Raw genomic sequence first — 25,632 nt, 5'->3', positions numbered from 1 at the left:
AAAGTCACGTAATTACAGATTACGGTTGCTGTAATGCTTCTCCCTGTCGACCTCACTATAGGTCACTGAATAATGGTCACATCAGCTTTTTTATTGCAACTTCCTGTTTTAATTTTATTGAGATCCTAGGTAATATAAAATGTTTAGAAAAATGTTTTAATTTTTCTAAACGTATTAAATTCTTGTACCTTTATACACACAAGGCGGAGCGGTTTAAAGGTCGTCTCTAAATGTCGGCCCCTCCAGATTGGCGATGAGATAAGGCCAGAGGAATTGGCATGTGAGTGGGGGGGCTTCTGCAGTTCGGGGGCCCTCTAGTGTGGGATCCGGTATCAGTCGCTACGGACACGGGCCTAAACTACACATCAAAAGGAAATTCTACGGACGCACCGGCAGGCAGACAGTTGTGCGCCTGACGCCGCTCTGCTTGGGATTAACGCCGCTGAAGCTGCACCTTCCCGATCTTTTGAAGGCGATGCTGAAGGCGGCTTAACAACGCAACTTTATTTTTTTTATAAAATAGCCCAACTGATTGACTGTAATTACAGAAATTGCGGAGCTTTAACAATAGAGGAGCCGGTGGAGAAAAAAAATCAGGTTTGTTTCGGGATCTTAACAAAAGTTTGAAAAGGGCAGTATCTCCACGCCGCTTCCCTTTTTATAACCGGAGTGGGAGGCGAGCGCAGGGGGGGCAGCGTCTTCTAACGCAGCTGTCCAGGTCTCCCTTTCCGAAGAAGCCCACGGAAGAAGAGAGACGACAGGGACCATGTCGTGCGGGGCTGAGCAGGGGCTGGACAACCGGCTGGAGCGGCGGCTGGAGCGGCTGGCGCTGGAGATCAGAGACCCGAGGTCCGCCGTCAATCTGGAGAGTTTACTGGTATGTGTTCAAAGCCCAGGCACGTTTTAAAACTCAAGTAACAGGTACCGAAAGAACCACGGACACCTTAGCAAGATTAAGATTTCATGGCAGCTTTTATAAGTGAAATACCTTTTACATTTGCACTTATTCTGGTTAATGTGCTCCTTGAGTGTCTATATGGGGGGCGTCGTTGCTTAACACGCAGCGGAAGTGTTTTGCCAGGGTTTTTTTTTTCCCCGAAGAGTGATATTTCGGGGAAGACGACAGAAAACTGAAATGAAGGGGGAACTGCTCATTTTTACTTATTAATTTTTCTTTTTAACTGCACATAACAGAGGTGGGAAAAGGCTGCCCATCCGGCCGGGGGGTGGACAGGATCTCATTACCTTCACGTTTCATTTCATGCGTTTTTCCCGGTCGTTCAGCGCCTCTGAAAAGGCATGGACTTCGTGCATAGGTGGAGATACATGGAATGTTTTATGCAATAGTTTTGCGTGATAAACTTTTTTTTATACTCTGAGAGTGTGGAAGGGCTTTCAGTGGGTCAGGCTCAGACTTATTCCTGAATGTGTTTATTCGCTTGTGATAAATATTGACCTGAAAGGAGGTAGAGGTATGCTTCAGTGGGAAGTGAGATGGACCAGCTGAGATGATGGTTACATTCTGCTGTACATTAAGTTGCTTCACCCTGAAATGTACTCAAAACACCCCCCCCCCACTACTGAAAAGTCACAACCTTCTTCTTGCTGGGTCAAACTCCAGTGTAACTCTCACATTAAAGATGCAGTCTGTTTCAGCATGAGTAACAGTGCCTCACTGGCGGGCCAGTCTGCAGTACCTTTGCGGCGATGTGAGTTTTATATTCTTGGCGGCTGATCTCACAGGGTTACCGTAGACGCTTCTCGCACAGGCGTTAGAGTGGCTGATACTGGCCGTGTTTTTGCACAGTGACTGCATGGCTCACAATGCCTACAGTGTCGGTCATCTAACCATGGAAGACTAACCTGGTAATCATGCGATGTCCTTTCCAGGCCTGTCAGAAATCACTTTATCTTAACTGTTATCTTTATTAGTAGGGTTAAGCTCGATATGCATATAGAGGCATATCCATAATTTAAGCATGCAGATTAGTTTATTTAGTTAACTGGGCTTACGGCTCACATTCATTATTAAACTTCCCTGTTAGAAAGGCTTTTACTGAACAATGACTTGACATGTTTTGTGCAGAGGTTAGCTTTGCCATTTTTTGTCTTCTTTCCATAATAAACTTCCCCCTCATTCATTGTCCTGCCTGATAGTATCTCAAAGCAGCTCCCTTCCTTCTATACTGGCCCTTTTTAGAAAGAGTTTTGACGTGAATTCAGTGTAAATTTGAGAAGCGGTCTGGCCCCAGCTGCTATGGAGGAAGTTTAAAGGCTGTGAGATAAACTAAGTGACTCTGCCACTTGTTGGATGCTGGCTGCTGTTTATGTTCAAGGTAAAGGAGACCAGTTCCCCACATAATTTGCCTTCCTCCGAGCACCAACGTACTATGCCTGACATTTCCCTACAAAATGTGTATTTATTTTTTTGTGGTTTTTCTTGTTTTAGAATTGACTTATAAGAATCTTAGGAATAAGCATTGATCTTTATTTGTATGATTTTTTTTGTTACAGTTGCTTAGTATCTTATCATCAGTACGGTATATAGTAAAATATGCAAATGAAAAGCTTACACTAGGAAATAAGTATAATGCAGCTTTTGATAGATTTGGTGGCTTGGACATTTGCAAATAATCCTGTTTGAATGCTGGCTGCACACGCTGGAGCTCTGCATCGGTCGGGTTTGTGGCTGTTTCACATGTATGTCTGTATTAACGAAACACCCCAAGAAAATCAGGCTGCCTGCTGTCTGTGAAGACTGACACTGTTCCCGCTTGTAAAAAGGTTCGATTCTACAGAATTCATAGGGGAAAAAAAGGTTCCCTTTAGAGTGAATTCCACGATGCGTGAAGTTCTGCGGAGTAGGTGCATGTCGGCTGTCTGCCTTAAGGGCGTGTACATACAGGGCATTTGTTTGTGCTTAAGAAACGTCGCCCCGCTACCCGATTATCTCTGAAGCTGCTTGACTGTCAGGGTAGTTTGCAGAAAAACAGGTTGAGGAAAAGTGCAGAAGTAATGAAGCCAGGGCGCCTCTTCTGTCTCCATTTAGTCTTTTAAATCTTCAAGCATCTGAGGGTCAGATGGTGCCCGATGTGCTTAACTAACACATTCTCCTGTTTGTTTGTTGCCACAGGTGATATTTGTGTCTGTGGCCTGTTTTTCAGCTGAGTCAGAATGTATTCGCAGATATGAATATATGGTGCTGGACCTGAGTCGAGGCGATGACGTTGCACCCCTCCCCCCCCCACTCCACATTGTGCTCAAGTCATCATCCCTTTAATCCTTTTTAAATATACAGCCTGTCCCCCGGTTACCGTGGGGTTACATTCCAATAAACCTTAAGGTGAAAATATCATATCATCCTAACCTAACAAACATCACAGCCTGGCCCAGCCTGTCTCAAACATGCTTAGGACACTTACATTAGCCTAAAGTTGGGCAAAATTAATAACGTGAAGCCTTATTGTTGATAATTTGGATATCTCATGTAGTTTATTGAATAATGTACTGAAAGTGAAAAACATTTACCCATCGTAAAGACAGAAATATCGTAACACGGACCATGGTAAGCAAGGTGTCTGAGCGCTGCGCCGGTCACCCGCTGGTTTAGGTCTCCCTGATCTAACACAGACCTGTACGTAGCGCGATCGCTCACACACATGCTTAGGTGTGGAGCTCACATCCTCTTTTAATTAATGTTTTTAAGCCGAAATGAAATGCTGACTCATGGAGCATTAGGATGCCAGTAGATACAGGCTAACAGCTGCTGGGCTGTTTTTTTCATGCCTGCCTATTTATAAGGGCAGAGTGGCTCCCTAAGGGTTCATGGTTCATTCATGGCCACCTTCCTGGCACTATACTATTATTACAATACATTTCATTCATTTACAAAATTCTTTTATTGAAAGTGATGTACATTTTTGAGAATGCAGGGTCGGCCAGCCTCGGGAGTCATTGCTTCATTTTAAGAGCCGTCCGCAGGGTGTAATTGTGAAATTACTCTAACCTGCTCGGCCACACGCTCTCAGCTGCTCAGCTGTTCCCTTATTGGGAGACTTGGTTTCGCACTGACCTGGCTGACCTTTTTATTGTGGCTTAACGTCCAGTCCAGTCACTGTCCTGTAATCCTTTGGGTGAAGGCTAAGGGTCTCTGAGGTTTATCTTTGCTCTGTGGTTTGCGAAAAGCCCCCCAACTGCCTTAATGCCTGAACAGGCAGAGTTAATGAGCTTGATGCGCTAATGTGTAAATTTTGGCCAATAGTGGTAACAGATATATTTTTGTTTATTATTACCAACAATGATAACTCCTCTCTGATCTCCATACCTCTAGTGAAACTGGTGACATCACTTTTAAATATCTAGTGAATGTGCGTAGCAGCCACATCACGCAAACAGTCAGTGAGACGTCAGCAACTTTGAACTACTTTGAATATCGACTAAGGTCTAAATATAGGCAGACACCTTCACCCAAAACTGACACATCGGGCTGATGCTGAAATGTAGATTTTTAATGAACCTTGACCAATACTGATATATTAACTGATATTTTGTGCGTCTCTGTTTATCGCAGTTGGGCCTGGTACACAGACCAGCAAAATGAGACTCTGTTCAGAATGAGATATGACTAATGTCTGCCATGAAAATGATTTGTTTTAATGAAAATATTATCACAGCATTGCTGTATGTAATATATGTTTTTTTCACATTTTCTTTATCAACTTGCTTTCTATGCGCACTAAATTGCAGTTCATTGATAAAAAAACATTTGCTTAAACCTGACTTTCTGCCTTCACAGGATTCCATGAATGCCTTGGTGTTAGACTTGGACTATCCTGTCCTACGTAAGAACAGAAATGTGGATGCATTTTTGAATAGGTGTAAGTACTTCCTCATATGATTGGAATTCCAGTTTGAACTCTGCTGGAGTGGTAAAGAATGTCATTGTGTGCTCCTCCTCGAGGTCATCCTTTTAGGCTAAGTCTGTTCCAATCGTTCCTTTTTATGTTTGCAAGAAGTTTTGTTTTATTTCTGTCTTTTGTTGTTGGTTGGTTGGTTGAATGTTCTGGTGACCAGATGAGAAAGTCATAGACCACATTCGGGGACTTCAGATGAAACTGGAGGACTTTCAAAGGGTGAAAGTCATTGGAAGGGGAGCCTTTGGAGAAGTTCAGCTGGTGAGAACTTCCCATCATCTGGCAGTATCCCATAATTCAAATGCTAGGAGTTCTGCTATCATGTGCTCTTGTTTGTTTACAGGTTTCCGAGTTATAGTTATGGAGTATGCATGCGCATTTAGAGATGGGGCATGCATGCGCAGTTAGAGATTTATGAGATATGGATGCTCTGCTAAGTTCCCATTACACTGAAATGCCCCTCCCCTCCACCCCCCACAAGGAGCACAGCTGTGTGTAGCTTGGTTAAAAACAAAAACATCATTATCTGGATGCATAAGACAGTGGGACAGGTCTGCACAGGTCTGGGAACAGCCTAAGGGGTTTGTGTACGTTTAGTCCTGATTCACTACTTCTCTGCACAGGTTCGCCACAAGATCTCTCAGAGGGTCTACGCCATGAAGCGACTGAGTAAATTTGAGATGATCAAGCGCTCAGACTCTGCCTTCTTCTGGGAGGAGCGTGAAATCATGGCTTTTTCCAACAGTCCCTGGGTCGTTCAGGTCCGCATCATCAGGCTGCATCAGCTGCCGTATCTCACGGAAATCTAAATGCATGCGTGTGGGAAGTTGGGCTGGGACACTGTAGCTGTTCCACACGAATGCAATGTCGCAGAAATGTTATCAGGTGTTTGACCGGAGTCAGGCACAGGCAGGCTGCCAGTTTATTGCCACGCTGCTGATTTGTTCCGTTCAACTCAATTCACTTCAATTCATTTCAGTGTTGTTTGTATAGCGCATTTTCACAACATTGCATGGTCACAAAGCACTTTACATTATCCCCACCCAAAGCCCCCAGAGAGCAAGTAAGAGGAGACAGTGGCAAGGAAAAACTTCCTAGAAGGAAGGAACCTTGGGAGGAGCCCGTCCTCCAGGGGCCGGCAGAGGAAGTCTTAACGAGCAGGATGGTAAATTGTAATCTGCGCTGCCTTGTTTTTCATAGCTGTGCTGTGCATTCCAAGATGACCGCTACCTCTACATGGTGATGGAATACATGCCGGGCGGAGACCTGGTGACACTCATCAGCAACTATGACATCCCTGAGACGTGGGCCCAGTTCTACACGGCCGAGGTGGTTTTAGCTCTGGATGCCATCCATACCATGGGCTTCATTCACCGCGACATCAAGCCCGACAACATGCTCCTGGACCGCACTGGCCACCTCAAACTGGCCGACTTTGGCACCTGTCTGAAGATGGATGACGTGAGTTGCACGACAGCAGTATTAGTGTTGGATAATTAAGGAACACTGTGCACACTGGAAGCTTGTGGCCCTGTCTCCTTAGATGAACTGTATGATGGTGCCCCCTTGTGGACAGATTGTTGTGAACACTACAGAGTGAATGTATAAAGGTTGCGTAGGAACATTATTTGTAGAGGGGAGTTTTTGTTATTGAAATTGTGAGATTTGCAGATGTCCATAGTGTCCATCCACTGGAAGCTGCCAGACTTCTTTAGACATTCTTGACTCTTTTAAACATTCTTGACTCCTGCAGGCTGGCATGGTGCGCTGTGGTACTGCAGTTGGAACCCCTGACTACATTTCCCCTGAGGTGCTCATGTCTCAGGAGAAAGACGGATGTTACGGCCGCGAGTGTGACTGGTGGTCGGTGGGCGTGTTCCTCTTCGAGATGCTGGTTGGTGAGTGAGCTCTACCTGCGCCTTCGATCCTGCGAATCCTTGAGGGATTAGCCAGGTCTGGTCATGCTACCTGATCACCAGCTACGCACCATCCGTTGAGGGTGATGCTGCAGGTATCGCTAACCCCCAGTTCACTTATTAATGACTGAAGTCATTGGTTCAAACCCCAACAATATCAATGGTCTCTATCAGTCATTATTCTCAGCATTTGTCAATAACGATACCATTTTATTGCATAATCATAACATTTTCACCATGGTTCCTGTTCACGGTCACTCCATGCAGGTGAGACGCCCTTTTACGCAGAATCTCTGGTTGGAACGTATGGAAAAATCATGAATCACAAACACTGCCTCGTCTTCCCTGACGACATGGAGATTTCCAAAGAGGCTAAAAGTCTCATTTGTGCCTTCCTGACAGACAGGTGAATTCCTGTTACTTTGGTCTTCGGCATTTTCATGTTTGTCATGTTGTTTTTGGGACTGCGGTATCAGAACTGTACACAGCATAACTTGTTTTGGGTTCTCGTGCACTAAGTCCAGACGTGGCACTTCTGATGTTCTGCTCTCTAAGGAAGCGAGGAGACTGACACAGGGTTATGATCCCGCACTATGATCCCGCATAGTCGCACTGTCAGTGTTTACAGAAATGAGGTGTTTCTGGGACTCCTGTGTAACGCTCCTGTCGCAAATTGGCAGGAGGCAGTAAACACTCAGATATTCCAGCCGTTCACACTGACTTGAGCCCAATTGCAGTCCCACCCTCTGTCCCCCCCCCCTCCCCCCCGAAATGTGGCAGTGTAAACCACTCCTCTGTCCTCAGAATCTCCACACGGAGAGGAGAGGAGAGGGAGAGAGGGAGGACAGTGGGCTGTTTTCATTCACGTTGGCTTGTCTTGCTGCTCTCTCCTCCGTTATGACTCGCGGTCGCTGTTCGGTTCTCTGCTGGTCGCACGGTGCATTAATGGCGGCCAGCCGGAGGGTGATGGCCCATTCAGTGACTGAGTGATTTCTTCATGGACAGGGAGGTGCGTCTGGGCCGAAACGGCATCCAAGAGATTAATCGGCATCCCTTCTTTACGAACGACCAGTGGACGTTTGATACCATCAGAGAGAGTAAGTGCCTGTCCCTACCTAATGAGATCTGTTATCTCTCTCTCTCTCTCTCTCTCTCCTCGCCCTCTTTCTCTCTCTTTCTGTCTCACACAGACAGACACACACACACTTGCAGGGTTATGAGTTTTCTAAATTGCTATTTGCCTGCTCATACTCTGACGTCTTTAGATCCTGCGGGGGGGTTTTCTATTGTGAATTATTTCCAGTTGTACTGTTTGTCACATTTCAGTGTTGCTCTTGCTCAACTTCTGAAATTAGAAATCTTTGTTTCCTGCTCAAACTTTTCTGAGACTGTGCCATGTGTGCTGCAGTTGGAGCGAGGCTGACCGTAACCCACCAACTGAGCTGCTAAAATGTAGCTGACACCCTTACCAACATGCTGTTGCCGGTCTGTGCCTTTACATGCTCTGTCTAATCCTGTCTGTTCTTCTCATGGCCCAAGCAGGGAAGAAAAGTCCTAACCAGGACTGAGTAAAGATAGATGCAGGTCGTGTTCCTGGCCTGGTCCCCCGTCTGCCTGGATAGAGTGCTCTCCTCTACCCTGAAATATCCCCTCTGCTTTCTAATCCCATCTGATGCGGGTGCCAGCCCTTTGCCTCTGGCCAAGAATGTGGGAGGGGTTTTCTGAGCGTGTGCCACAGGGGGCGGGGGCCCTATGGTGTGGCTGGCGCTGTGCTGCTAATGACAGGGGCCCCCCTTCCCACAGGCCCACATGCGGGGGGGCTCACTCTCACTCACGGTGGGAACAGCTGCCCCTTGTTAAGGCTCGTCCCGGTCTTGAGGACCCTGAAATCGAAACGTTTCCCGTTTTGCCATCCATTCCGTTTGGCTGATTCTGGGGGGAGAGGTGGGTCTGCTCTCCTGCTCTGTGTCAGAGGTTGTTGATTGGGGGGGGGGGGGGGGGGTTACGCAGTGACACAGGCCTGCCAGCTTCTCGAGTCCTGGGGCTTCAACTGGGGAACATAAGCGCTCTCTGCTACCAGCTGTTTGAAAGGCCCAGTGTGCAGTGCATACAAAGCAGGTACTGTGAGTGCAGGTGGGTGGAGGCGCTGCGTTCGCCTGGGCGCCCGGTGTACCTTGGCACGCTGGCGCCTCACGTGGCACGTATGCCACAGGTATGCCGGAGAAAAGGTTCGTTTCCCTGCTGTTTAGACTCACAGGTACACAGACACTCTGACTGCAATGGAACGGCGTGGCGTTCGTGGTTAAGGGTGTCATCCTTGCGTAGACCTCAGCTGTCTCTGATTTGTTGTCCCTTGGAATGTGACCCACATATAATTAAAGCTGTTTACTATAAATAAGACAGAATTGTGGTGCGGTGGGTCAGCGGGTGGCGCTGTTGCTTCGCCAGTAGGCCTGAGCAGTGGAAAACCTGGCAGCACTCTGTGTTTAGGTGGAGATCATGTGTTCTTTCCTGTAATGCGTGGGTTAACTCAGTGCGGTTAGGCTAATTGATATCTCTAGATTGCCCATAGCATGCGATTGTGCGTGTAAGTATGTGCTTTGTTGGGTTTGATACCCCAACCTTGTGCCCTTTTGATGGGTCAGAAACTCCCCAGCCAGACACAAACTACTCCAGACACAAACTACTCCAGACACAAACTACTCCAGACTTTCACATGAGCATGAAGCTTGGCACTCATATGCCACACTGACATTTTGCTCTGCTCCTTCCTCTCACCTCAGCTGTAGCGCCCGTGGTTCCCGAACTGAACAGTGACATAGACACCAGGAACTTCGATGACATCGAGGACGAGAAGTGTCACCTGGAAACATTTCCCATACCTAAGGCCTTTGCGGGGAACCAGCTGCCATTTGTGGGCTTCACCTACTTCAAGGAGGACCAGTAAGGGTGACGCAGGGTCTGTCTGTCTGTGAATGAGTGTGTGTGTGTGTGTCTCTGTCTGTCTGTGAATGTGTGTGTGTGTGTGTGTGTCTGCGTATGTAAATGTACACAGATATTTTAGTCTGTGTGTGACTGTGTGTGCTCACTTGTGTGTAAATGTACACAGAGATATTTTAGTCTGTTTGTGTGTGTGAGGGGGGCTGGAGTACAGCCACAGGGAGGGGCATTGGGGGGGTCTCTGAGAGCCACATAAAGACAGCCACACACTGACACCTTGTCTCACTACACTGCCCTTATTCACTGCCACTTGGCTTTGGTTCACTCAATGTTAACCCCTTTCCTGTAACTAACCCTTACGGCTAAAGGATGCTAATGTTTTTATAGCATCCTTATTCCAGGCACTTCTGATACGTAATTGATACACATGATGGGACAGCAGTATATTTATATATTTTTCCAAATGGCCATTTAAGTGAAATAGCATGTGCTGGTGTGGTTCTTAAATGTGGTCTCTTCTGCAGGCTTCCTAAGATTCCTACCACTGTGGACAACTTACATCCAGCGTCATCCAAACAAGAGGTGGTTCAATCTCCGTCTGGCCTCAGTGTTCTTATTGTGTTTGCTGTCTGATTGGTTCGTTTTGGGACAAACGCAGCAGTGACTGAGAGCACATGACAACCCTGTATAATTAAAAGGCATGACACGTGGAAAGAGTGATGAAATGAGTTAAATGAGTAATGATTGCATTATTTACACGCAGTTGTAAAACAGCAGTACAGCCACCCTGTCAGATGCCAGTTGGATTCGGTTCCACGGTGTCAGTGGCCACACACAAACATTTCAAACATCTCCACTCTGTCCACAGTCCAATGATCTACAGAGGAAGCTGGAGAACCTGGAAGAGCAGCTTAACAATGCGATGCAAGCTAAAGAACACCTGGAAGAAAAACATAAGTAGGAGGATGGAATGATCCAGATTAACATCACTCTATTCCCCCATCAGGGGCTTCAGACATGAATTATGCAGGTTTCTGCTAAATGCTACTTTTTTTACTTTTTTACTTTTAGGAATTCAGTTGCTTGCCTTGAAAAGCTCTCCAAAGAAATGGATGAAGAGGTGTGTATTATAATGTGAGTTTTGTGTGTCTGCCTTTGGGTGTGTGGACAGCGGTAGAAGATCATTCCATTTCCAATGTGCTTGAATTTGTGTACTGACTCTGTGTGTTTCTCTGTAGATGAACAGCAGGAGGAATATGGAAGCTGCTCTCCATCAGTTAGAGAGAGATAAGGCCTTGCTGCAGCACCAGACTGTGGAGATCCAGAGGAAAGCTGACCACGAGGCTGACAGGAAACAGATTCTGGAAAAAGAATGTCAGCATCCCACGCACTCCTCCACACACACACACACACACACACACACACACACACACACACACACACACACACACAGCCCCGTCCACCAGTATCATTGCTGTGATGTTGTTGGTTCCCTGATTTTTAATGGGGAGGGTTTTTGTCCCTGCCAGTGAGGACCCTGCGAGACCAACTGGAGGACATGAAAAGGAAGAGCCAGGATGTTCAGGTCTCTGAAGAGAAGGTGATTCAGCTACAGAAGCAGGTAATTCTGTTAAATTTTGTGAGAGGAAAGGCAGAGAACAATTGCCTGGGTCATGCTGCCTCTGTCTGCCTCAGTTAGCCTCTCCGTGGTCTCTTGCTAGAGCCTGCTGCCTCTGCCTGCCTCAGTTAGCCTCTCTGTGGTCTCTTGCTAGAGCCTGCTGCCTCTGTCTGCCTCAGTTAGTCTCTCTCTGGTCTCTTGCTAGAGCCTGCTGCTTCTGTCTGCCTCAGTTGGCCTCTCTGTGGTCTCTTGCTAGAGCCTGCTGCCTCTGTCTGCCTCAGTTAGCCTCTCTGTGGTCTCTTGCTAGAGCCTGCTGCCTCTGTCTGCCTCAGTTAGCCTCTCTGTGGTCTCTTGCTAGAGCCTGCTGCCTCTGTCTGCCTCAGTTAGCCTCTCTGTGGTCTCTTGCTAGAGCCTGCTGCCTCTGTCTGCCTCAGTTAGCCTCTCTGTGGTCTCTTGCTAGAGCCTGCTGCCTCTGTCTGCCTCTGTCTGCCTCAGTTAGCCTCTCTGTGGTCTCTTGCTAGAGCCTGCTGCCTCTGTCTGCCTCAATTAGCCTCTCTGTGGTCATTTGCTAGAGCCTGCTGCCTCTGTCTGCCTCAGTTAGCCTCTCTGTGGTCTCTTGCTAGAGCCTGCTGCCTCTGTCTGCCTCAGTTAGCCTCTCTGTGGTCTCTTGCTAGAGCCTGCTGCCTCTGTCTGCCTCAGTTAGCCTCTCTGTGGTCTCTTGCTGGAGTTTGCTGCCTTGGTTAGCTGTCTTAGCAGAGTCCATCTGCCACTGTGCATGAATGCTTACTGCAGATTTGTTGTCTCTTGTTCTTAGTGGCTGTGTGCATATTTGCCGCAGACCTTATTTAATGTGACCATGCCCCAACCTTATACCAAAGGTTTGGACTCCATTTTGTCATCAGCTGACACGTGTCACCTGCAGTTTCTGCTTGTCTGTGTTTTTTATGGCTGACACTGGCTGCTTCCTCGTATAGCTGGACACGGCTAACGCAGCGCTGAGGACAGCTGCAGATGAATCTTCACGCCTGAAGAAGATTCAGGCAGACACCACCAAGCAGGTCCAGCAGATGGAAACAACGCTGAAGGAGATGCAGAACAAAATCAGCATGCTGGAAACTACCAAGCTTGAATTAGAGAAGGATGTGATCAATCTGCGGGACACCCTAGAGGCAGAGAGGAAGGCCTGTAGCCAGGGCAACCAGATGATTTCTGATCTAAAAGGTATGTGACCCTTCATTTGGGCCATAAAGATGATCTCCAATCTGCACTGTGCTTGGTCATTTAGGCAGGGTGCTAAAATGATGATGAAGTTTGTTTGTTTTTTTTTCCCCCTGTAATCATTACCCAGATTATCTGTGTTGTCTTTCCATAATGGAGTCAGTTTAGTTCCTTTTCTAAAAGTCGCCACAACCATATTGAAATTTCAGCTTTTGTTGATGTCAAGACAAAAATTGAGAGATCGTGCAGGTCTTTTTTCACTTTTATTAATATATTATAACTTATATTAAGTAAAAAATGAATTGTAGGGTGGTGTTGATCGCGGTTCACAAGCAGCTGACCATCTGTAGGTTCTTATTGCTGAAAGCCAGAGGGATACAGAAGTCTTTTAAAAACATTGCGTATATCATTGAACACTTCACATAACATCATGAAGAAGTAAAGGAAACGTGGCACCATCAGGACGTCCCTCCAAAACTGATGATCAGAGGAGGAGAACCTTGGAGGCTGCAATGGAACCAGCACAGCTTTCAAACACTCGCAGGAATTTGGCAGTAACTGACTGTTCCTTGCATGTTATGGTCATTTTTCATATTCTGTGGTCTGAGCTATGAGGTAAGAGTAAGGGGGCAAAAATAAACATTCAGTCTCATAAAATTCAGTCTCCCAAGACCTATGTGAGAAAATCCATATGGTCTGATGAGATCCAGGTAGGACTCCACCAAGAGCACAGTGGCTGCTGTGCAGTACGATGATGACACCTTCGTGATGTGGGATTGTGTAGCACAGCCTGGGCTCTGCTCTGGGTGAAGGGGGCAAAGAACAGCTTCAAATATCAAAAAGGATAAATCAGAAACCTCTGCCAGAAGGCTGAAATGAGGTATTCTCTGAAGAAGAATTATACTGAAAAGTCTGACAGTTATCTAAAGCACTCATGCATCCTCACGATGTGCTATAGACTGACCTAAAGGCAGCCTGCATGATGAGCTACGATCCGGCCCATAGACACCCCCTCACGATGTGCTATGGACTGGCCCAAAGACACCCCCTCACGATGTGCTATGGACTGGCCCAAAGACACCCCCTCACGATGTGCTATGGACTGGCCCAAAGACACCCCCTCACGATGTGCAAAACAGAGTGGGATAGAACCGAAAGCTCTGATATAGATCTATGCTAATGTGCTGCTAGAATTGCAACAAAAGGTGCTTAGTGAAATAAAAAGGGTATCTTGCTAAAAGGTTTGCAGTTTTTTTTATTACTTAAAATTTCCTTCTTTTATTTAAATATTGTTACTTATCACCACACCTTATTAAATTAGACCTTATTAAAGGTAAAGTCTGACACAGTTCATTTTGATTTTAGACTTTATATAAATAAAAGCAAAAAATTCCATAAGGCTATTTAGTGTATTCATATCCATCCACTGATGTGGTGTCTTTGATTTGATCTCTTCACTTGTGTAGTATGTAAGATACTATTATCTCAAAATGTCTGTTTCCTATAATGGAAATATTAAGTTACTTTGCTTCTTGTTGGAAAGTTCTACTCATCCTTATTTCATCAATGACTAACTGCCTTTCCTTAGAGCGCATCTCTGGGCATGAAGAGGATGCTAAGCTGATGAAAAGCAGCTCGGCCCAGATGCAGGTAGATAAACGGCTGCTGCAGGAGAAGCTGGCTGACCTGGAGAGGGTAAGATGGCCCTTTGCTGTTCCGCTCCATCTTGTTTGTTGGCCTGTCCCTTTTCAGGTGTGCAGGACCTGCTTTCTATGGCAATTAAAGTATAATCAAATATGTTTCTGTGTCCCCAGGAGAAAAGCAGCCAGGAAATTGAGGTAACTTACAAGATGAAGGTCCTGCAACAGCTTCTAGAAAAGGAACAGGCTGAGCACAAAGCTACACGGGCCCGTCTGGCTGACAACGACAAGATGTTTGAGTCTGTGGAGGAGGCCAAGTGTGAGGTCATGAAGGGTGAGCCAATCACGTGCTGCGGAGGGTGCAGCGTGGAGGTGTGATGGGGTGAACTGGCGTCTCTATATGAGCGTGCACTGTGATGCACTGGCATTATATCCAGGGACTCTATTCGGCTCATTAGTGATAGTGGGTTGCACCAAGTAGAGCACTTCCTGTATAGACTATCGATTTTGATGTTCCAATTCAGTCTTGTGTTGAGGTAGACTCCAAGGTACTCCACTGTCTCGCCTTGGATAGTTCCCTAGTTTGCCTGAAGTCCTCCAGTGATTCCTTAGTCTACTTGAAAACCTAGGTGGTTCTTCTTGCAACATCCTATGAAGATCTATTCCAGACTCCCATGTTCCTCCTCTCTCCACTCACTGCATCACACAGTTCGGTGGTGGCATAAACTCGAATTGTAGTGGATGTCTGGTGGTTTAGAGAGTGGAGAGGAATGGTGTATTTCCTGTATCAGATATGCTGAAGCTGATACTATCATCTAGGCAATCAAGGTGTTGCACACCTACATCCTTCTAATCTTCTCACCCAGTAGATAGGCTGGATGGTGTTAAATGTACTGGAGTAGAGTCTCCTCGGTATGTTGCCTGGCTCGCCTAGATAGGAGTGTGGTCTGTGGAGTAAATACAGCATGGTATCTTCCCAGCTTAGACCTGTTAAGCAAACTGCAGAGGGCCAGGAAGGTCTTTCACATGTGGTCTGGGAGGGTTTAGAGCCAGTTTTTTTTTAAAGGTTTGTGTGTTATATGTTCTGTGCTCATATGGGTACTGGGGGTATGCAGGAGTTCTTCCAAAGAGGGGGGTGGTTTGAAGTTGTAGGGGCAGATTGTACTGGAAACCTTCTCCCAGCTGATCAGCTCAGGCTCTCCACTGCTTTGCCCATTGCAATACCTGTATGGAGATCAACAAGCATATGCAGATGGAGGGGATCCTGCAGGATGCGAGTTTTGACTGAGCGGGGATTTTTTTTTTGAGGGGGGACCCTCCAAATTATTTGAGGGCCTCTGTGTGACACCCTGCCACAAACTGTGATTTTCCTCAGCCCCCCCTGCCCCAACACCACCTACATCCTGTTGTTTTTAGCAGATGTCTAAGCAGGCATCTATAACTGTTGATGATGACGATCATGGATCATAACACTACATCCCTCTGTTTTTTTTCTCACCAGAGATGGAGCGGAAACTCGAGGAGGAACGAGGAGAAAAGCAGCAGGTGGAGAAAAAGCTGTTGGCTATGGAGAAGCAAAACTCGATGCTGGACTGTGATTACAGACAGGCTCAGCAGAGGCTGAAGGACGTGGACAGACAGAAGGAAGAGCTCAGTGAAGAGGTGCTGCAGGGGCTATGGGCATAGAGCAGCTCATGGACAGAGGTGTCTGAGGTTGTCCCATGGAAAGTCCAATTTCCCCAATTCATTAGATCCCTGTTTACATCCCTCCAGCTGAAAAACCTGAAGCTGCAAGCAGAACAGGAGTCTCGGAAGTTCTGCCAGATGCAGGAGGGCCTGAAGGTCCAGGAGCAGGAGGTCAACGCTTTGTGTACGTCACAGAAGCAGTTGAAGCAGGAGCTGAACCATATGCTGGATGTGAAGCAAAATTTGGAGAAGCAGAAACAGGAGCTGCAAGAGTGAGTGTCGTCGTGTTGGCCATGATGGGCACTGCAAGATGTCAGATCACAATCTTAGTGACCTGGTCCCTGTATTTTCAGGGAGCGACTGACCGTCGATATGCAAATGAAGGACCTGCAGGAGCAGGTGGAATCTGAGCAGTATTTCACGGTAATCTATAGGCCCTCCTTCTAACCCCACACATTTTCCTGTGAAATCACATTTTAACAAAACAATTCAAATGTAATATTTTCTGAAAGTGATATTCAGAATGGTGCTGACATTGAGATTGTCTGTGTTGCCCAGACCCTGTATAAGACCCAGGTGCATGAGCTGAAAGAGGAGCTTGAAGAGAAGATCAAACTCCACAAGGATGCACAGGAGAGCCTGCTGGAGCTTCAGGAAGAGAGGTGAGCATGCTGCAGTGTTTTTTCAGTGTTAGGCACCTCACGTGTGTGTGATGCGTAGAAACAGCTGCCTCAATTTACCCATCAACCCCCTCCCAGGGACTCACTGGCCACTGAACTGGAAATCACCCTGACAAAGGTTGACTCTGAGCATCTAGCACGTTCCATCGCAGAAGAGCAATACTCAGACCTGGAGAAGGAGAAGATCATCAAAGAGCTGGAGATCAAGGAGATGATGACTCGACACAAACAAGAACTGGCAGCTAAAGAAGCAACTATTAACTCGGTGAGCTGTACCAGGGTTTGGATTCAACCCCGAACATCTGATCGACAGTTTATAGCAATTTCAATGTGAATAGAAGAACCTCTGATGTGCTAAAAGGGTCCTGCCCCATTGCAGAAGCAATGTTTGTCCTCTAAATGTGGGATTTGCCTGAGGTTCAGCCCTTTTTGTAGCTGGAAGAAGCGAATCGCACTCTGACAAACGACGTGGCGAAGCTGGCCAATGAGAAGGAGGAACTCAATGATAAACTGAAGGAAACTCAAGAGCGTAAGTGTCACTGCTACCTTTCTGGATATCGGTATTGCATCCTACGCTTCGTTACAGTCCTTTGAATATTCAGATTGCATGCCGTAGATTTTTTGCGCATTTTATTGTCATTCTTAGAGTTTATTCCGGTCATTCTGGGAGCTATGAAGGTTTTATTGTTGCTTAGTATTGTACTTCTGGCTTGGCTCCTCCTTTACTCTCACACAGAACTTCAGATGGCCAGGGAAGGAGAGCGCCAGTTCAGTGCAGTGAAGATTGTTTACGAGAAGCAGCTAAAGTCAGAGAGGACCCTCAAGACCCAGGTGAGCTGCACGAAGTATCTATGCAGTTATAATGCTAGATCCTCCCAAGTGAAGGCCAGCGTGGTGTTTATCAGGCTGGGATGATGAGCAGCTCGATGGAATCCTATAGAGGAGAGGAGAGTGTAAAAATAGGGACGTCACTGGAGAATGCTGAACTCCTCACTGACCATTTCATCTGGCCATTGTCAGGCGGTGAACAAGCTGGCAGAAATAATGAACCGGAAGGAGGTGCAGAGTGGCCAGCGAATCAATGACATGGACATACGCCGGATAGAGAAGGACAACAGGAAGCTGCAGCAGGCGCTAAGGACGGAGCGCGAGAAGCTCAACGACGCCATCATCAAGTACCAGAAGGAGATCAACGACATGCAAGCAGTCAGTGAAGCATCCATGCACTTCCTGCCATGCTCACTGCACACCGTGTATCTTCAGTTAGAAAGATAACAATAGGATCACACAGGCTTGTTACAGTATATGAGCTTCATTGAGTGTTGGTCCACATGGTGTTTTGATCGCCGCCAGGTGATTGCAGACGAGAGCCAGCTGCGGCTGGAGCTGCAGATGGCCGTGGACAGTAAGGACAGCGACATTGAGCAGCTCCGCTGTCAGATCTCCACGCTCAGTGTCCATTCGCTGGACTCCATGAGCGTGAGCAGTGGACCCGACCTGGAAGCTGACGACGCCTATCCAGGTAGACCTGCTTCTCTGGCAGTTTCACCAGGGTGACGCGTGACCTTGACTCCATTCTAAGCCTGGTTCCTACTCGCTCCACTCTTCCTGCACTTTATATCTGCTGGGGCTGCGAGGTCCAGATAGCAGGAATAATAAGAGAAAATGTGAAGCATCACTGTCTAAGAGCCAATAGCGATCTTTCCCTCTCTTGAGTGAATCCACCCGGCTGACTCACCAGCCACTCCACAGTTAATTCACCTTTTCTACTCACCTTTCTTCACTCTCTCTCTTTTTTCCCCCCCGCCTTTTCCTGGGCCCTAGTGCGCATCACTCACTCTCAAACCTCTGAGTCCTTGTGCTACACGTACCAGCGTAGCTCTAAGTCTGTCTGCATTGACACCAGACCGTGCCTCAGAGCTCGAATACTTTCCTGCTCTGAAGGCGAGGAGGAGGAGGAGGAGGAAGCTGACAGGCCTCCTCGGGCCCTGGAGTACAAGCAGCCGGAGCCTGCCAGTGCAGGTGATCTGCATGGCCGCTCTGAGCCGCCACTTCTAACTCGGAGTGATGCCCGTGTGCTGTTGCTGCCAGTGAGGTTGATGGCTTTTGTTCAAAATCAGTCCGATCCTCGGGCACCCTGCACACAGTCCATGTTTTTGCTTTTCCCGGGAGCTGGGAAGGAGCACATGGACTGTCAAGGCAGGGAGCTCGGAGGGAACGAAAACATGGACCGACTGTGGGCTCCCAAGGACTGGATTGAGAAACACTGTTCTAAACTGGCCTAACTGCTTGTGCCATGTATGTTTAGACTTGCATATAGGCTTTGCTGGGAATTGGTGCCTTTTTTTTTAATTTCCTGCAAAGAAAAAAAACCCTGAAAATCGATATTGTGACATTACACCCTAAACAAATTTTGTTTTACTTTGTATTACAATTATATGTTCATTTTATCTTAAACTCAAACTCCAGTCCTGGGGGGCCGGAACCCTACACAGTGTTTGTTTCACCCTCATTTAACACACCTGATTCAACTCCTTGTGCTAATTACCACGTCGCTCTTGAGCTGAATCATTTATGGTGGAACAGGGAAAGAACTAAGATACACAGGGCTCCGACCCCCCTGGACTGGAGTTTGACACACCTGTCTTCAACCACTAACACTTTTTGTATGGTGTTGAGTTTAACTGGAATGGGCGATCAGATTAAATGGGAATCTCAGCCCTTCTTCCCGTCTCCCCCCTTGTCCCTGTTCCCCAGGAGAGACCCGCCTAGAAGGATGGCTCTCTCTTCCGGTGAAGAACCACATGAAGCGCTTCGGATGGGAGAGGAAGGTATGAAGTAATCAGCGTGCTGGTCCGCTTCTACGGACCGGGCCAGAATCCCAAACCAGAGCCTAGATCTTCATGTCATGTGGCATGAAAAGCCCAAACCTGCCCATCCATCCTCCATACCGGTTATCCAGCACAGCGTGATATTGGGCCTGGAGCCTGTCCCAGGAAGCACAACGTAGGGCACGGATACCGTTACCATAACGGGCACGGATACACACCAGGGGCAGTTTATACACACTGACTACACTAACCTTTAAGTGCTGTGGTGCCTCTGGGGCTGGATGACCTTGACTGTCAACTAATGTGTTTTTCATGTCGTTTCTGCAGTATGTGGTGGTCAGCAGTAAGAAGATTCTGTTCTACGACAGTGAGCAGGACAGAGAAAAATCTAACCCCTGGATGATTCTGGACATAGAGTATGTCTGTCTTATGTGGTGTAATAATTTGGTGTGGCCCAGTGGGGTAGGGGTACAGAGGGGGGAAAAAATCTGTGTCGAGAGAGACTCTGTCTCACGGTTTATACGCTGGTAACATTCCACACGTAAGCCCTCAAAAGCTTGGGAGTGGGACAGTGTTAAGCCCTGAGCTCTCAAAGCCTCCACACACGGGCAAATCTTCTCATGCATTTGCAGATCTGCCACGGCAGAAGTGTAGCAAACATCACGAGTTAAAAGACAGCCAGGAGTTGCAACTCATGACATGTCTGTATTTACTACCCTTGGAGCAAAATACTTACACTTTTTAGCCATTAATACCCCTGTACGCATTCACAGAACTATGCATGCATTCACAGATTTGTCTACACGTATATAAATCTCAGTACACTTACAAATCTCATTACGGACACGGATTCTGAATACAAATATACAGATTCCTGTACAAATTTGCAAATTTCAGTACGCATTTAGAGTCTTTGAGATGCAGTCACACAACTCTCCGTACACTTTTGCAAATAATTTTGCTACCGTAACAGTAACAGCCCCATAGTCTGGCCCTGCTGTCTGATCTTCACTTGTATGTAATGAACAGAAAGAAATGATCTGGCACCCATTGTGTATGGTGAGCGTTAACTAATTTGGTATATTTGCTGTTCTACCTGCCCCCTTTTTTTTTTAAACTCTACAGTAAATTGTTCCATGTGCGACCAGTGACCCAAACAGATGTGTACCGTGCAGATGCCAGGGATATTCCCCGTATATTTCAGGTGACACGACAGTTTGGGCATTTGTGACAACACGGTTCTACACGGCACATTGTGTGTTTGATTCAGGCAGACTGGTGTTTATTTTTTTACTAGCCTTGTATCACTCGGTAGTAATGGTGACTGATATTGATAATCAACCTATTTTTACATAATATTACCAATATCGATAACTGTCTATCCTTGCTGTTAATTTTGAGTATTGACTAAATTCTAAATGTTGTCCGGTAATATCAAATGATATTGACACATTGGACCAATGGTGATGTCTTGATTTTCAGCAAACATTAACTGATGCCGATATATAAACCTATACATCCCTGATTAACAGGGGGGGATATTTCAGCTCCAGAAAGTAATAATCCAGAACAAGATTTTTTTCAACCAACCAACTGAGTATAAAGAGTCACAGTCAGAGTACTGAACTGGTTGATAGAAACCAAATTTTGCTCTGGACTTTTACTCTCTGGACCAGAAATCCACTTCTGCTAATTAGCAGAAGGTTTTATAAAAGAGGAATAAATAAGTTAACCGGTTTTTGGTTTTGTCTGCAGATTCTCTATGCAAATGAAGGGGAGTTCAAAAAGGATCAGGATGTCACTGTGGAGCAGCTTCTGGTGGGAGACAAATCCAGCTACATCTGCTACAAGGGACACGAGTTTGTCCCCACATTGTACCACTTCCCCTCCAGCTGTGAGGCCTGCACCCGCCCCCTGTGGAACGTCTTCAAACCCCCTCCGGCGCTGGAATGTCGCCGCTGTCATGCAAAGTGCCACAAAGACCACCTGGACCGACAAGAGGAGGTCATGGCACCCTGTCGAGGTTGGTCTGAGGGTGGAGTGTGGATGCACCCTCATGTATTGTATGAGAAGAACTCTGCCCATGTCAAAGTTCTTGTGATGGAGAGCAGGAATTGCTGTGTTGTTTCTAGGGGCACATTAAAAAAGACAGTTTGGGGACCCCCCCCTTAGCTATTCCAAAAACAAAATGAATAGCTGGCGAATGGAGTCAGGAGGTTATAACTAGTTAGTTGGCACAACATGCAGCTTCAGAGTCTCCTAAATAAGGAACGTGTTTATTTAATATGTAGTGCCCTGGCACCTTTTGACCAAACCTTGGGAGCCCCAAGAGGTTTGCCACCTAATTCATGTCAGGAAGGACACCTTGAGCTAGGACAGAGTATGTAAACTACCAGTCAAATGGACCTGAATTTCACATAAGCACCAAGTTCTTGCTGTGCGCTGATAGGTCAGTCTGTCATAGTCATGCATGTCTCACTAATGTTATTGTGAAACAGCTGGATGGGTCTTTCAATCAAGGAAACGAACCAATCAAAGCTCAAGAAGAACTGAACTATTTTGCCAAGTATACGAGCCTTTGTGTTTTATAGTTGTTTGTCAAACCTGAATAGCTCAGAGCTGGAATAGCTGGAGATGCGTCAACAATGGAGAAGGCAACCTTTCTTTCCCCAGAACTTGTGCTGGGCCTCCTATGCAGGTTGAAGCCTTAGATGTAAGCCTCCATCCTAGCTCATTCAGCCTTTTCTTCCTCAGTGAAGTACGATGTGTCAATGGCCAAGGACCTGCTGTTGCTGGCCTCATCTCAGGAGGAGCAGCAGAAATGGATCAGCAAGCTTATCAAGAAGGTTCCCAAGAAGCCACCTGCAGCCGATCCCACAACCCGACCCTCCCCCCATCTCTCGCCCCGCCTCTCGCCCCACCCATCACCCCGCCTCTCACCCCACCCATCACCCCGCCTCTCGCCACGCCTCTCACCGCGTCTCTCACCACGCGCTCGAGTGAAAGGCCAAGATTCCCAGACGCCGCCCATAAGCAAGCCGAGGTGAGAACAAGAATGGATGAGGGTCTGAACTAACACTCGCTTTATGTTGCTTTTGTCCAAAGCAAAAGACAAGTGAGGCAAATAGCACATTACAAACATACATGCCGTCAAGGAGTCGACTATGCGTGAGTGCATCTAGACTGAGCCCAGGTTCAAGTGCCAGTCGTATTGGACCAAGAACTACACTTCCAGCTAAGCCAGAACCTAATGAGAACAGTCAGCAGATAGTGCAACATTTATGAACATTTAGTGAACAAGAAATTACTATAGTAGTTCTACTTCCTGGGCCCAGCGATAGTCAGTGTGACCCAGCCATACATTTCCCTTAAAGAGCACAGATTGTAATTCACAGACTCTGTTCTGCTGTGTTAATATGTCAGTAGAAGGAACCATGTGGCTCCCGGTACCAGCCTTTCTCCATCATTACACAGTAATGTTACATCTTCTTGCAGGTTACTTGATTTTCAGCTGAAGGACTGGAACTGGTCTTTGGATGATGTTGATGATGACACTATGTTTGATTTCTGAAGACGTGATAAGGTGCAGGGTGATTGAAAGCCTTGGGTTGCTCCTGCTCAAGAAGCATGATATTCTTGTTTAGGATAAACTTTTTGGCAAAATAACCTCTGCAACAAAGAAAAATATTTGCTGCACTTACTGAGGATGAGTGTGTGCTGGTGACTTGCGCGTCTGAATCTGTTATTAACAGCAATTTTTCTGTGGATGAGACTAATTGGTGCATGAAATAGTGCATCTTTCAAAATGAAACTCTTGCATTGATACATTAGTTGATCCATAGAAAAGTTTCCAGGTGTCACATAAGTATATATAAGTTATGAGTATTAAGGACCTGTCCTTAAGCTGACGTGATTAGTCTACAGGAGTGTTTTTCAACCCAATCCTCTGGGGCCCACAGTTCACATTTTTACCCCCTTCCAGCATCCAGCTGAACCTTTCAAGCAAGCAATCAAGAACACTGAATATGGGGTACAGGTGTTGGAAGCTGGTAGGGAGCAAAAATGTGGACAATCAGTCCATGAGGACTAGATTGAGAAACTCTGGTCTTCAGGAACCACTGGATGGAGTGCTGTGATTTGATAGGATGTGTTTCTGCAAAGTTTTCTACCAATTGCCAGAACCCACAATCCTGCATTTTGGTTCAGGCGGTTATTTGAGTGTGTGTATGACTGCATATTTTACTCATGTTCAGTTGTTGGTTATTGATCTTGGTTCATTGTTCGTTGTTTTTTGAAAACTAACCAAATCCCAAGCTGGACCTTGTTCTGTCTAGTGCACATACTATGTGTCAGTTATGTCATTTGAAGGGTGAGATGTAGTACTTAGTGCGTGTATTCATACTTTTGTTTTAGTGTGAATATGATTTCTTAAGTTTGCTGGAAATGATTTCAAGCCTGGTTTCTCTCTTCCCAGCTAACGTCCTGTCCTGGAACTTCATTCTGTCTGAAGTTTTTTTTTTTTTTTTTGGAATAATTTTTAACATCTAATTTGGATACATCTGAAGGGCATTTATGCATTTGCGTGCCATTCTCCCACCCTTTCTACAAAGCCCAGTGTTCAGCGTGTGAATGAGCCTACAGCAGAGCACTGATCCACACACTCACCCGTCCCCAGAGGACCATGCACTGAGCACGGCTGTAATCTGCTTTAGTGCTATGGTGCCTCTGAGGAACATAGCAAAGGAGAGATGGCCCATGATTCCCAGCCCACAGCGTATTGCTGGAACTTTACGAAGTGGACACTGGCTGAGGACCAGCGTAAACATGATGAACTCTTAATGAAAGGATCCTGAAACTCCAAAATGCAATCCTGGCCACCATAGAGAACAACAACTGTCAGCCACCTCTGATGAAACAAACTCCACCAGGTCTACATGCAGGAACATAGGAAAACATGGAATCATTGGGGTTAGCCTGTGCAGTGTGATGGCAGTCCGCTAGAGGTGATTCCACATGCATTCACTGGAAGCTCATTAACACTGCGATAGTGTTGGTCTCCTAAACCACCTGGTCTTAACACATTTGGATACTGAGAAGGGTTACACACTTTGGCTCGTCACGGCAATGCGCCACGTGTTTTTGGTGGACAGACAATGACAATTCAGAGGATATGTGTGCATGTTTCACAAATGTTATATTTTCATAATAGGAAAGCACAGCGTATTTCAGCGTATAGAGTTTTGATGTTTAAGTGTACATATATATTTATAAAATATTACTAGAGCAATCTGTATTAAACTTTTTTTTTAATCACAAGCTGTTTTACATGCTAGCTAGTTTTGGCTTCTAATCTAATCAGGATGTGTTTGATTGGCTGTGGTGGGTTGTGTGAGCTAGCAAGTTAGCAGGACCAGCTCTTTTCATTGGACCTTAAAGCTGCCTGACTGCATGCATTGCTTTTCAGCTGTGATCTGCTTTAGTGCTGTGGTGCCTTGGTCGAAACTTTTTATTCATTGTGAATCAAAGTGGAAGTCTGCCTTTTCATATCATCGAAAGACTCACATGCTTCAGGGTTCAGTTAATGTATTTGGTTCATTTTGGCATCCCCAGTTATTCTGTCCAAAATCATTCAGCTATCAGCAGTGGTATTTATAAGTAATTTTAAATGAATATAAATAAATGGTTGCATTTCATGTATTTCATTACCTGCTTTTGATTAAATGCATTTTATATGAAGCTGCTGTGATGGACAAGTTTGTTCTTGTATGTGCATTTGACTCCCAGTTCTACTGACGCACTAATTGACAGTGATGGTTAACCCCTCGAAGGCTGCACTCGTATTACTAAGGAAAAGGTCAGTGCCTGTGTGCCACAGACATCCTCTGTATCATCTCACCATCAGAGTACTCGATGACAACTGGATGACTGTTGTGTTTATACATTTATCCCACATTAGTTTTTCTCAGTTGCTTTGGCATATTTCATGAAACATACTTAATATTCTTACAACTATATTCTTAGAAAAAAGGCTAAAAAAAATGTGTACTTTTCCTTGTTCCTGGGGCTGTACTCTCGTAATTGTACCTTTTAATGTACAGAAATGGACTCTGTACCTTTGTGCTGTTCCTCAAACAGCATTCATGAACCATCAATTGTACAGAAATGTTCCTCAATGTCCATGTCTGTACCT

The 25,632-nt window shown here is 46.1% G+C and overlaps 1 protein-coding gene across 4 annotated transcripts; it reads left to right on the top strand.

Moving 5' to 3' along the window:
* The first annotated feature begins 39 nt into the window (after positions 1-39).
* LOC125714853 (rho-associated protein kinase 2-like) lies at positions 40-24,664 on the top strand. 4 transcript variants are annotated; one of them, XM_048985869.1, is made up of 34 exons: positions 40-877; positions 4,796-4,877; positions 5,074-5,174; positions 5,537-5,674; positions 6,114-6,374; positions 6,667-6,811; positions 7,097-7,235; positions 7,835-7,926; positions 9,613-9,772; positions 10,294-10,351; positions 10,638-10,726; positions 10,841-10,889; positions 11,008-11,143; positions 11,299-11,390; positions 12,362-12,608; positions 14,194-14,300; positions 14,420-14,579; positions 15,747-15,907; positions 16,019-16,203; positions 16,285-16,354; positions 16,490-16,593; positions 16,690-16,876; positions 17,047-17,140; positions 17,348-17,442; positions 17,632-17,817; positions 17,965-18,133; positions 18,436-18,633; positions 19,369-19,442; positions 19,770-19,858; positions 20,568-20,646; positions 21,198-21,465; positions 22,197-22,485; positions 22,938-23,025; positions 23,917-24,664. In XM_048985869.1, the coding sequence occupies exons 1-33, from the start codon at positions 767-769 to the stop codon at positions 23,011-23,013; spliced, it is 4,491 nt and encodes a 1,496-aa protein (XP_048841826.1). In that variant the 5' UTR covers positions 40-766; the 3' UTR covers positions 23,014-23,025; positions 23,917-24,664. The 4 variants fall into 4 exon arrangements, with proteins under 4 accessions (XP_048841826.1, XP_048841828.1, XP_048841829.1 ...); XM_048985871.1 differs by lacking the exon at positions 23,917-24,664 and having other exon boundaries at positions 40-597; positions 719-877; positions 22,938-23,303; XM_048985872.1 differs by lacking the exon at positions 22,938-23,025 and having other exon boundaries at positions 41-877; positions 23,917-23,960.
* Positions 24,665-25,632: the final 968 nt, after the last annotated feature.

This window comes from Brienomyrus brachyistius, chromosome 19 (assembly GCF_023856365.1).
Source record: "Brienomyrus brachyistius isolate T26 chromosome 19, BBRACH_0.4, whole genome shotgun sequence".
Classification (NCBI taxonomy): Eukaryota; Metazoa; Chordata; class Actinopteri; order Osteoglossiformes; family Mormyridae; genus Brienomyrus; species Brienomyrus brachyistius.
Note: the sequence above shows the minus strand (reverse complement) of the source record. Positions and strands in the feature narration are given on the sequence as shown.

Coding starts and splice junctions, on each gene's coding strand:
- LOC125714853 (XM_048985869.1), top strand. CDS start 767: ATGTCGTGCGGGGCTGAGCAGGGGCTGGACAACCGGCTGGAGCGGCGG. Junction 16,355..16,489: donor AATCTGAGCAGTATTTCACG/GTAATCTATAGG, acceptor TGTGTTGCCCAG/ACCCTGTATAAGACCCAGGT. Junction 19,443..19,769: donor GCTTCGGATGGGAGAGGAAG/GTATGAAGTAAT, acceptor TCGTTTCTGCAG/TATGTGGTGGTCAGCAGTAA.